The sequence below is a fragment of the Oryctolagus cuniculus genome, chromosome 1 (assembly GCF_964237555.1).
Source record: "Oryctolagus cuniculus chromosome 1, mOryCun1.1, whole genome shotgun sequence".
Lineage (NCBI taxonomy): Eukaryota > Metazoa > Chordata > Mammalia > Lagomorpha > Leporidae > Oryctolagus > Oryctolagus cuniculus.
In genome coordinates, this window is record NC_091432.1 from 61,719,288 (window position 1) to 61,731,458 (window position 12,171).

Consider the following 12,171-nt stretch of genomic DNA (forward strand, 5'->3'; position numbering starts at 1 on the left):
TCCATTTTGGTTTGCTCATAAAAATTTATTAAAACATGGAGAAACATAGAATTTGAAAATTTGTCTGTTAATGACCATGAAAGAAGGTAGAAAATTAGGAGCTAAGATGGAAGAGAGAAAGTGATTCTTTCTTACTCTAACTAAAGTAAGTTATGCTAAAATGAATAATTTTTTTTCTGATTTTTAAGTCGTCAGGTATTGACAAGAAACAGAAGACAAAGCAGAATCTATTGACCAAACCACCATGCTCCCATTGAATGGCTCAGTCTTCATGCCATCTGTATTTACACTCATTGGGATTCCCGGCCTGGAGTCAGTGCAGTGTTGGATTGGGATTCCATTCTGTGCCATGTACATCATTGCTGTGGTTGGGAACTCCTTAATCATAGTTATAGTCAAAAATGAAAACAGCCTCCACATGCCCATGTACATTTTTCTGGCCATGTTGGCAGCCACAGACATTGCACTTAGCACTTGCATTCTTCCCAAAATGTTAGGAATCTTCTGGTTTAATATGCCAGAGATTTATGTTGATGCCTGCCTGCTGCAAATGGGGCTTATTCATTCATTCCAGGCAACTGAATCAGGTGTGTTGCTGGCAATGGCCTTGGATCGCTACGTGGCCATCTGCAACCCCTTGAGACATGCCACTTTCTTCTCTCGAAAACTCTTGACTTATATTGGTGTTGCTGTGACACTCAGGCCCATTATCCTTACAATCCCATCCCTACTTCTCATCAAATGCCGCCTTAGGCTCTATCGAACTACAATTGTTGCCCACTCTTATTGTGAACACATGGCCATTGTGAAACTGGCAGCTGAAGATGTTCGCGTCAACAAGATATATGGGTTGTTTGTTGCCTTTACCATCCTAGGGTTTGACATAATCTTTATTACTTTGTCTTATGTTCAAATCTTTATCACTGTCTTTCAACTGCCTGAGAAAGAGGCAAGATTCAAGGCCTTCAATACGTGCATTGCCCACATTTGTGTCTTCCTGCAATTCTACCTTCTTGCTTTCTTCTCCTTCTTCACACACAGGTTTGGTTCTCATATACCAAAATATGTTCATATTCTCTTGTCAAGCCTTTACCTGTTAGTCCCACCTTTTCTCAACCCTATTGTCTATGGAGTTAAGACCAAACAAATCCGTGACAATGTCTTGAAAATGTTGTGCTCTAAACAATCTTCTTGATTATTACTGACTCCTCTAGAATTTTTTAAAATTTTGTATAAGTTATACAAGTTTCATGTTTTCTTATGCACAGATTTAGGAACAGAGCAATCTTTCATTTCCTCCCGCTCATGCTCCAGCCCTTTTCCCCCTCCCTCTCTATCCCACTCTTAATTTTTATAAGATCTACTTTCAGTTTACTTAATGATCATCAGATTAACCCTACATTAGGCAAAAGAGTTCAAGAAATAGTATGAAGGAAAAAAAAAACTATTCCTGAACAGAAGAGATAAAGGCAGTAAATAATCATCAAATCTCAAAATGTCCATTTCCCTCTAATACGTTGCATTTTTGGAACTTGTAGGTTCTAAATGACAACAACATAAGTAACAATTGTGTGTGTGGTTAAAAGTTGTGTCTTTTTAAATATATATATCTTTAAAAACCTGTTCATTTCATATGCTTATAATGTCTTGATGTATTCATTAAATCATCAAAGAATCAAAACCTTTATGGCTTCTCTTGACAAGGATGAAAAAGCACTCTTATGTTGAAATTTAAAATTATTTATTGTTCTGTTTTGGGCATGTCCAGTTAAATATAGTGATTTCACTCTAGTAATTATACCTGTAGAAAAAATTTCAGAAAAAGTCCTTGATTCAAAATTTCAAACAATATATCATATTCTCAAACTGCTAAGACAATTTCATTTAAAAAAAAATTATTTAAAAAATTGTTTAAGAAAACCCACTTTCTAATAGAAGGCAATATCAAAAATTTGTGAAAAAATTGAGGCCAAAGATATATATATTTTTGTGTAAACATTTTTGGAAATCTTTGAACACTTTTTTCTTAGCATATATTTTTCATGACCTTTTTGAAGACCCCTTGCATTTGCTTTTCAATATATTTTGACAAATTTGAAATCATTTATCTCTGCCTTATGTACTTTCTCTGAAATACTGATCAGTATAAAACATATATAAAGGCAGAAATGCAGTACAAAAATTATGCCATGAAACACAAACATCATAATCATTGAGAAATTTGCATTGAAAAGCATTCAAAATTTAAATTTAAAAATCCTTTTTTAGAAAAGCATTGTCATCTCAGTTTATACAAGAAATATCATTATTTGGGGAGGATGCTGTGGCATAGTATGTTAAGCCACCACCTGCAGTGCTGGCAACCCATATGGGCGCTGGTTCAAGCCCCTGCTGCTCCGCTTCTGATCCATCTCTCTGCTAAGGCCTGGGAAAACAGTAGAAGATGGTCTAAGTCCTTGGGCCTCTGCACTCACTTGGAGACCTGGGGAAAGCTTCTGGTTCCTGGTTTTGGATTGCTGCAGCTCCAGCCGTTGCAGCCATCTGGGGAGTGAAACAGTGGATGAAAGACCTCTCTCTCACTCACTCGCTCTCGCTCTGTTGATCTGGATTTCAAATAAATCAAAAAATATTTTTTAAAAGTATCAAATACATAGGAAGAGATATCAAGATCCCCAATTTTGAACAGATCCATGATTAAAGAAGAAAGAATCCAAGAAAATACAAACAAGAGATGGTGCCATTTAAGAAACAGACATACAGAATAATTTTTGTTTTGAAAAACAATACTTGTTTATGATGCAGAAATAAATTTCAGTTGTAACATGTTTCATTTTCATGAGCATTTATATTAACATGAATAATATAAGAAAATAAAGTACTATGAAACACAGCATATTGGTGATAGGCAGACATTTGAAAATGGTGTACAATGAAATATCAAAAGATTATAACTGAATTGAAGATTTCCTCAAGGAATGGAAAAACAGAATGTCTTAGAAAAATTATTCAGCAAAGCAATAGCAGAAATTTCCTTAATTTAAATGAAGATATGCACATCCACGTATTGGAAGTACATAGAACCTCAATCAGACATGTTCAGAAAAGATCTTCACCACTACACATTGTAGAAATTTTTCAAAAGTAAAAGATTAAGAAATAATCATTTTAATTTTAAATGATTTCCAATTAGACTGATGGTAGATTTCTCATCAGAGTCTCTACACTATAAGTAGAAAATGGAGAGATACAGTACAATTACCAAAAGGGAAAAAAAAAAAACTGCCATCCATGAATACTGTACCCAAAGTTGCTCTCATTATTAATTGGAGGTGAAATAAAGACCTTCCAAAACAAATATTGACAGAGTTTCTCACTACCTGACCAGCTATATAAATGATATTTAAGAATATGCTACTCATAGTAACAGAGAAATCAAATCAGAATCATGACAGAATGTGAAGGCAGAAAACCTTCAAGTAAAAAGCACAAAGAAGATGAAAAATAAACAATATAGATATTTATGGAAAATGGAAAGATGAATTCATTACTTATTAAATAATATGGATGCAAATTGACTGAATTCTCCAATTAAAGATAAGGTCAGCTGAAAATCCATGTATTTGGTACCTACAAGAAGCAAACCTCACCAACAAAGAAACACAGAGACTGAAAGTGAAAGGACAGAAAAATATTCCATGCTATCAGAAATCCAAAACTGGCAGGGCAAGAATAGCCATGATATCATACAAAATAGACTTCAAGACAAAAATTGTTTAAGTAAATAAGATCACTCTGCAATGATTACGGGATCAATTCAACAGAAGGAATTGATTATAGTACGTTTATATGTGCCCTGTGCTAGAGTGCCAGGTTATTTAAAATAAATGTGAATGAATCTAACTGGAAGCATATGTTGCAACACAGTAGTAATGGTGGCTCTCCATACACTGCTTTCATCAATAGACAGATCAGCCAGACAAAATATCAATAAGCAGCTGAGCTAATCTACACTATTGACCAAATAACCTAATTGATATCTACAGAAAATTTCATCCATAGCTATAGAATAAGTCTTTTTCATTAGTATATGAAACTTTCTCTAGAATCCACCAAATGCTAGGCAATAAAACAAACCTCCACAGATTAGAAAAATTGAAATCATACCATATATTTTTTAGGATCACAATAGAAAGAAGCTGGGAATTAATAACATAAGGAACTCTGGAAACTATATAGAGACTGAACAACCTGTTCCTGAATTAAGTATGTTATAGAATAAATCTAAAGGAAAATAAAAAGCAAAATTCCTAGAAATGAATGAGGAAGAAAATACATCATATCAAAACTTAAGTAACATAGGGGCTGGCGCCGTGGCTCACTTAGTTAATCCTCTGCCTGAGGCACCAGCATCTCATATGGGCGCTGGGTTCTAGTCCCGGCTGCTCCTCTTCCAGTCCAGCTCTCTGCTGTGGCCCAGGAAAGGCAGTGGAGGATGGCCCAAGTGCTGGCCGTGGCAGCCATTTTGGGGGTGAACCAGTGGAAGGAAGACGTTTCTCTCTGTCTCTGTCTCTCACTATCTAACTCTACCTGTCAAATAAGTAAAAACAAACAAACAAAAAAAAACCTTAAGGATTATAGTCAAGTATTGCAAAGATGAAAGTTTATAGCAATTAGTGTCTACATCAAGAACTTGGAAAGATATTAAGAAAATGATCAAACAACACATCTCAAGGACCTAGAAAAATAAGAACAAACAAAACTAAAAAATATTAGGAAAAAAGAAATAACAACAAAATTGAAACAAAAAGATACAAAATATTTGTTGAAAAGAACAGCTGTTTTTTTGAGAAAATATACAAAATTGCAAAATTGATAAACCATTGGTCCAGCTAACCAAAAAAGGAAGAAGACCCAAATTAGTAAAATCAGAGATGACAAAGGAGATATTACAATGAATAGCACAGAAGTAAAAAATAATAATAATCAGGAGTTATTACCCACAGCTGTATGTCAATAATTTTGAAAAGCCTGAAGAAATTGATAGATTTGAGGACACATACAATGTACCAAATTTGAGACACAAATACACAAAAATCTAAATAGACTAAATACCAAGATAGAGATCGAATCAGTAGTAAAATCCTCACCAACACCCCCCCCCAAAAAAAAAACCACAATGCTTCACAGCTGAATCTTAACTAATGTTCAAAGAACTAATCCTAATACTCCTTAAACTATTCAAAGCAATTTAAAGCTTCCGTGAGGCTGGACTCAATTTAATTTCAAAACTGGAAAATAATACAATGAAGAAAGAGAATTATAGATCAACATCTCTGATGAACAACGATGCAAAAATCCTCAACAAAAAGCTAACTGATTGAATCAACAAAACATTAAAAATATCATTCACCAGAACCAAGTTGGATTTATCCAAGGGATTCAGGGCTGGTTTGATATACACAAATCAAGAAATATGATACAACACATTATCACACTGAAGAATGAAAACCATATACCTAACTTAATAGATACAAAGAAAACATTTGATAAAATACAACACCCTTTCATGAGAAAAACCCTAAGCAAATCAGATATAGAAGGAACATACCTCAACCCAATCAAGGCAATACATGACAAACCCACAGCCAACATCATATTGAATGGAGAAATGGTTGAAATATTTCCCCCCAAGATCCAAGACCAAACAAGGATGTCCCACTCTTACCATTACTATTCATTCAATATAGTTTACAAGTTTTAGCTAGAGGTGTTAGTCAAGAAAAAGAAATCAAGAGTATCAAATTGGAAAGGAGGAAGTGAAATTATTACTTGCTGATGATGTGATCCTATATATAGGGGAACCAAGACACTCATACTATTGTAATTGCTAGAGTTTGGCAAACCTGTAGGTTGTAATCAGCAAGCAAAATTAATAGCATTTATATACACAAACAATGTCATGGCTGAGAAAGAACAGCAGTCATTTTTATAATAACGACAAGAAAGTTTAAATACCTCAGAATAAGTTTAACCGAGGAAGTGAAAGATCTCTATAATGAAAATTACAAACATTCAGGAAAGAAATAGAAGACACACACATACAAACACACACAAAAATTGAAAATTCCGTTCCGAGCAGGCAAGATGGCGGAATAGGAAGGGAGCACACTGATAGTCCGGGGAGAGACAGTTTAATAAAAGTGGAGATACTGCAGATTCAAGGAAGAGTAGGGGAGGAAACAGCAGAAGAAACTCTTCCGGAACACGTGATTCACAGTGGACCTGCGTGGAGAGCGTGGGAGCCCACAGTTCGGGACATCAGCGGCAGACTCAACACACCAGCGCTGGAACTCGAGGTGAGCCGAACCTCAATAGCCGGAGACACTGGCAGGCAAGCAGAGAGAGGAGACTAGAGGGAAAGACCCCCCGGTGGGGGGGAAGTTCATCAGGCTAACTGGAAGAGAGAGAGAAAAAAAAAGGTGACTGGTACGGACACGGGTTTCTCTCTCTCTGCTCACCTCTCAAGGGCGAGCAAGACAAAGAGCAGGCACCATCTTGGACATACGTCATAAGCAGAGCGAGCTCAGGTCTGCACCGGCCCTGAGCCTAGCAGAAAAACCTGACTCTGGGCGGGGCGAATTAACAGGAGATTAGGACCTAGTGAATTTGTGGTGCTACTGAACTGAGACTGTGAAAAAAGAGACGGTGGGTGGGGGAGAGAACTCACGGAATTCACGTGAGTACTCTCCAGAGACGCTACAATTCTGTAACTTTGGCAACCCAGTGGGAGACTGAAGGAGAATCTGAGCCCACCCTGAGGGCAGAACAGAATCCCTGTGTGGTCCTTGGGAAAGAGCTTCCGATCTCTGGCTCCTGTAGGTATATCATTTGCCTGCTAACTACCTCCAACTTCGTTCAGCTGTGCGGAATTACTTCCCTTTTGAATCAAAAAAAGAAAGAAAGAGAGAGAGAGAGATCTACCACGCCTAACCTGGGAGTGTCACCTTTGGCACACCAAACAGAGCTCTCAGGCCACACCCATCTCAAGCCTCTAAGGCTACATCAAAAATAGACAGTCCACTTAATCTAGAGTCATAGTATAACAAGAAAAAGCACCACAGTGAAGAAACCAAATATCTCCATATGCCAAATAACAAACGCAAAAACCAAGGTAATAAAAACAAGGAAGTCACCATGATGCCCTCAAATGAAAAAGACACCCCAATTCAAGATTATGAAGATGATGAGTTAGAAGAAATGCAAGAAGCAGATCTAAAAAATGGATAAGAACATTAAGAAGTTCTCAAAAACAAATTCTTGAACTACAGAAATCCTTAATGGACAAGGTAGAAAATTTCTCTCGTGAAAATGAAATATTAAGGAGGAATCAAAATGAAACGAAACAACTAGTACAACAGGAAACTGTGATAGTGACGAGAAATCATAATGAAGTGAAGAATTCAATAGATCAAATGAAAAACACAATAGAGAGCCTTACAAACAGAATGGGTGAAGCAGAAGAGAGAATATTGGACTTAGAAGACAGAGAACAGGAAAGGATACAGTCAGACCAAAGAAAAGAAGAGGAAATTAGAAATCTAAAACATATTGTCAGGAATCTTCAGGGTACTATTAAAAAACCCAACATTCGGGTTCTAGGAGTTCCTGAAGGCATGGAGAGGGAGAAAGGATTAGAAGGCCTTTTTAGTGAGATATTAGCAGAAAATTTCCCAGGTTTGGAGAAGGACAGAGAAATCCTAGTACAGGAAGCTCACAGAACCCCCAGTAAACATGACCAAAAGAGATCCTCACCACGACACGTTGTAATTAAACTCTCCACAGTGAAACATAAAGAAAAGATCCTAAAATGTGCAAGAGAGAAATGTCAGATTACTCTCAGAGGATCTCCAATCAGACTCACAGCTGACTTCTCATCAGAAACTCTACAAGCTAGGAGGGAATGGCGAGATATAGCCCAGGTACTAAGAGAGAAAAACTGCCAGCCCAGAATATTATATCCTGCAAAGCTCTCATTTGTGAATGAAGGTGAAATAAAGACTTTTCATAGCAAACAGAAATTGAAAGAATTGTCGCCACTCGTCCAGCCTTGCAAAAGATGCTTAAAGATGTGTTAAACACAGAAACACAGAAACACGGTCATCAATATGAAAGAAGGTAAAGGAAGGAAACCCCACAGCAAAAGATCACAGGGAATTCAAAGCATATATTAGAACTTATCTTTGGCAAATGGCAGGGCAAAGATACCACTTATCATTAGTCACATTGAACGTTAATGGCCTGAACTGTCCAGTTAAAAGACACTGATTGCTGATTGGGTTAAGGAACAAAACCCATCTATTTGCTGCTTACAAGAAACACATCTTTCCAACAAAGATGCATACAGACTGAAAGTGAAAGGCTGGACAAAGATATACCATGCCAACAGAAATGAAAAAAGAGCAGGCGTAGCCATCTTAATATCAGACAACATAAACTTTACCACAAAAACTGTTAAGAGAGACAAAGAGGGACACTATATAATGATTAAGGGATCAATACAACAAGAAGATATAACAATTATCAATGTATATGCACCTAACTACAGGGCACAGGTTTATATAAAAGATTTATTAACGGACTTAAAGGGAGACCTAGACCCCAATACAATAGTACTGGGGGACTTCAATACTCCACTCTCAGAAATAGACAGATCAATAGGACAGAAGATCAACAAGGATACAGTAGATTTAAACGACACTATAGCCCACATGGATCTAACAGATATCTACAGAACTTTCAATCCTACAGCTAAAGATTTTACATTCTTCTCAGCAGTACATGGAACCTTCTCTAGGATTGACCACATACTAGGCCATAAAGCAAGTCTCAGCAAATTCAAAAGAATTAGAATCATACCATGCAGCTTCTCAGACCATAAAGGAATGAAGTTGGAAATTAGCAACTCAGGAATCCCTAGAGCATACACAAACACATGGAGATTGAACAACATGCTCCTGAATGAACAATGGGTCATAGAAGAAATTAAAAGAGAAATCAAAAATTTTCTGGAAGTAAATGAGGATAACAGAACAACATACCAAAACTTATGGGACGCAGCAAAAGCAGTGTTAAGAGGAAAGTTTATAATAATAGGTGCCTACATCAAGAAATTGGAAAGGCACCAAATAGATGAGCTTTCAAATCACCTCAAGGATCTAGAAAAACTGCAGTAAACCAGACCCAAATCTAGTAGGAGAAGAGAAATAATTAAAATCAGAGAAGAAATCAACAGGATTGAATCAAAAAAAAAATTACAAAAAATCAGCCAAACGAGGAGCTGGTTTTTTGAAAAAATAAACAACATTGACACCCCATTGGCCCAACTAACTAAAAAAAGAAGAGAAAAGACCCAAATCAATAAATTCAGAGATGAAAAAGGAAACATAACAACAGACACCACAGAAATAAAAAGAATCATCAGAAATTACTACAAGGACTTGTATGCCAGCAAATAGGGAAACCTATCAGAAATGGATAGATTCCTGGACACATGCAACCTACCTAAATAGAACCAGGAAGACATCGAAAACCTAAACAGACCCATAACTGAGATAGAAATTGAAACAGTAATAAAGGCCCTCCCAACAAAGAAAAGCCCAGGACCAGATGGATTCACTGCTGAATTCTACCAGACATTTAAAGAAGAACTAACTCCAATTCTTCTCAAACTATTCAGAACAATCGAAGAAGAGGGAATCCTCCCAAATTCTTTCTATGAAGCCAGCATCACCTTAATTCCTAAGCCAGAAAAAGCTGCAGCATTGAAAGAGAATTACAGACCAATATCCCTGATGAACATAGATGCAAAAATCCTCAATAAAATTCTCGCCAATAGAATGCACAACACATCAGAAAGATCATCCACCCAGACCAAGTGGGATTTATCCCTGGTATGCAGGGATGGTTTAATGTGTGCAAGACAATCAATGTGATACACCACATTAACAGACTGCAGAAGAAAAACCATATGATTATCTCAATAGATGCCGAGAAAGCATTTGATAAAATACAACACCCGTTCATGATGAAAACTCTAAGCCAACTGGGTTTGGAAGGAACATTCCTCAATACAATCAAAGCAATCTATGAAAAACCCACAGCCAACATCCTATTGAATGGGGAAAAGTCGGAAGCATTTCCACTGAGATCTGGTACCAGACAGGGATGCCCACTCTCACCACTGCTATTCAATATAGTTCTGGAGGTTCTAGCCAGAGCTATTAGGCAAGAAAAAGAAATTAAAGGGATACAAATTGGGAAGGAAGAACTCAAACTATCCCTCTTTGCAGATGACATGATTCTTTATTTAGGGGACCCTAAGAACTCTACTAAGAGACTGTTGGAACTCATAGAAGATTTTGGCAAAGTAGCAGGGTATAAAATCAATGCACAAATATCAACAGCCTTTGTATACACAGACAATGCCACGGCTGAGTAAGAACTTCTAAGATCAATCCGATTCACAATAGCTACAAAAACAATCAAATACCTTGGAATAAACTTAACCAAGGACGTTAAAGATCTCTATGATGAAAATTACAAAACCTTAAAGAAAGAAATAGAAGAGGATACCAAGAAATGGAAAAATCTTCCATGCTCATGGATTGGAAGAATCAATATCATCAAAATGTCCATTCTCCCAAAAGCAATTTATAGATTCAATGCAATACCAATCAAGATACCGAAGACCTTCTTCTCAGATCTGGAAAAAATGGTGCTGAAATTCATATGGAGACACAGGGGTCCTCAAATACCTAAAGCAGTCTTGTACAACAAAAACAAAGCTGGAGGCATCACAATACCAGATTTCAGGACATACTACAGGGCAGTTGTAATCAAAACAGCATGGTACTAGTACAGTAACAGATGGATAGACCAATAGAACAGAATTGAAACACCAGAAATCAATCCAAACATCTACAGCCAACTCATATTTGATCAAGGGTCCAAAATCAATTCCTGGAGCAAGGACAGTCTATTCAATAAATGGTGCTGGGAAAATTGGATTTCCACGTGCAGAATCATGAAGCAAGACCCCTACCTTTCACCTTACACAAAAATCCACTCAACATGGATTAAAGACTTAAATCTACGAACTGACACCATCAAAATATTAGAGAGCATTGGAAAAACCCTGAAAGATATAGGTACCGGCAATGACTTCTTGGAAAATACCCCAGAAGCACAGGCAGTCAAAGCCAAAATTAATATTTGGGATTGCATCAAATTGAGAAGTTTCTGTACTACAAAAGAAACAGTCAGGAATGTGAAGAGACAACCAACAGAATGGTAAAATATATTTGCAAACTATGAAACTGATAAAGGGTTGATAACCAGAATCTACAAAGAAATCAAGAAACTCCACAACATCAAAACAAACAACCTACTTAAGAGATGGGCCAAGGACCTCAATTGCCATTGTTCAAAAGAGGAAATCCAAATGGCCAACATGCACATGAAAAAATGTTCAAGGTCACTAGCCATCAGGGAAATGCAAATCAAAACCACAATGAGGTTCCAACTCACCCCGGTTAGAATGGCTCACATTTCGAAATCTACCAACAACAGATGCTGGTGAGGATGTGGGGAAAAAGGAACACTAACCCACTGTTGGTGGGAATGCAAACTGGTTAAGCCACTATGGAAGTCAGTCTGGAGATTCCTCAGAAACCTGAATATAACCCTACCATTCAACCCAGCCATCCCACTCCTTGGAATTTACCCAAAGGAAATGAAATTGGCAAACAAAAAGCAGTCTGCACCTTAATGTTTATTGCAGCTCAATTCACAATAGCTAATATCTGGAACCAACCCAAATGCCCATCAACGGTAGACTGGATAAAGAAATTATGGGACATGTACTCTATAGAATACTATACAGCAGTCAAAAACAACGAAACCCAGTCATTTGCAACAAGATGGAGGAATTTGGAAAACATCATGCTGAGTGAATTAAGCCAGTCCCAAAGGGACAAATATGATATGTTCTACCTGATTGGCGACAACTAACTGAGCACCAAAGGGGAAACTTGTTGATGTGAAATGGATACTGTGAGAAATAGTGACTTGATCAGCTCTTGTCCTCACGGTTGATGTACAATGTAATACTTT

General features: G+C 37.1%; 1 protein-coding gene across 1 annotated transcript; it reads left to right on the top strand.

Annotated features, from left to right (window-relative positions):
* Positions 1-244: 244 nt before the first annotated feature.
* OLFR68 (MOR 3'Beta2) lies at positions 245-1,195 on the top strand. Its single transcript, NM_001171452.1, is given in 1 exon segment — positions 245-1,195. A coding segment is annotated over 1 exon segment (951 nt).
* Positions 1,196-12,171: the final 10,976 nt, after the last annotated feature.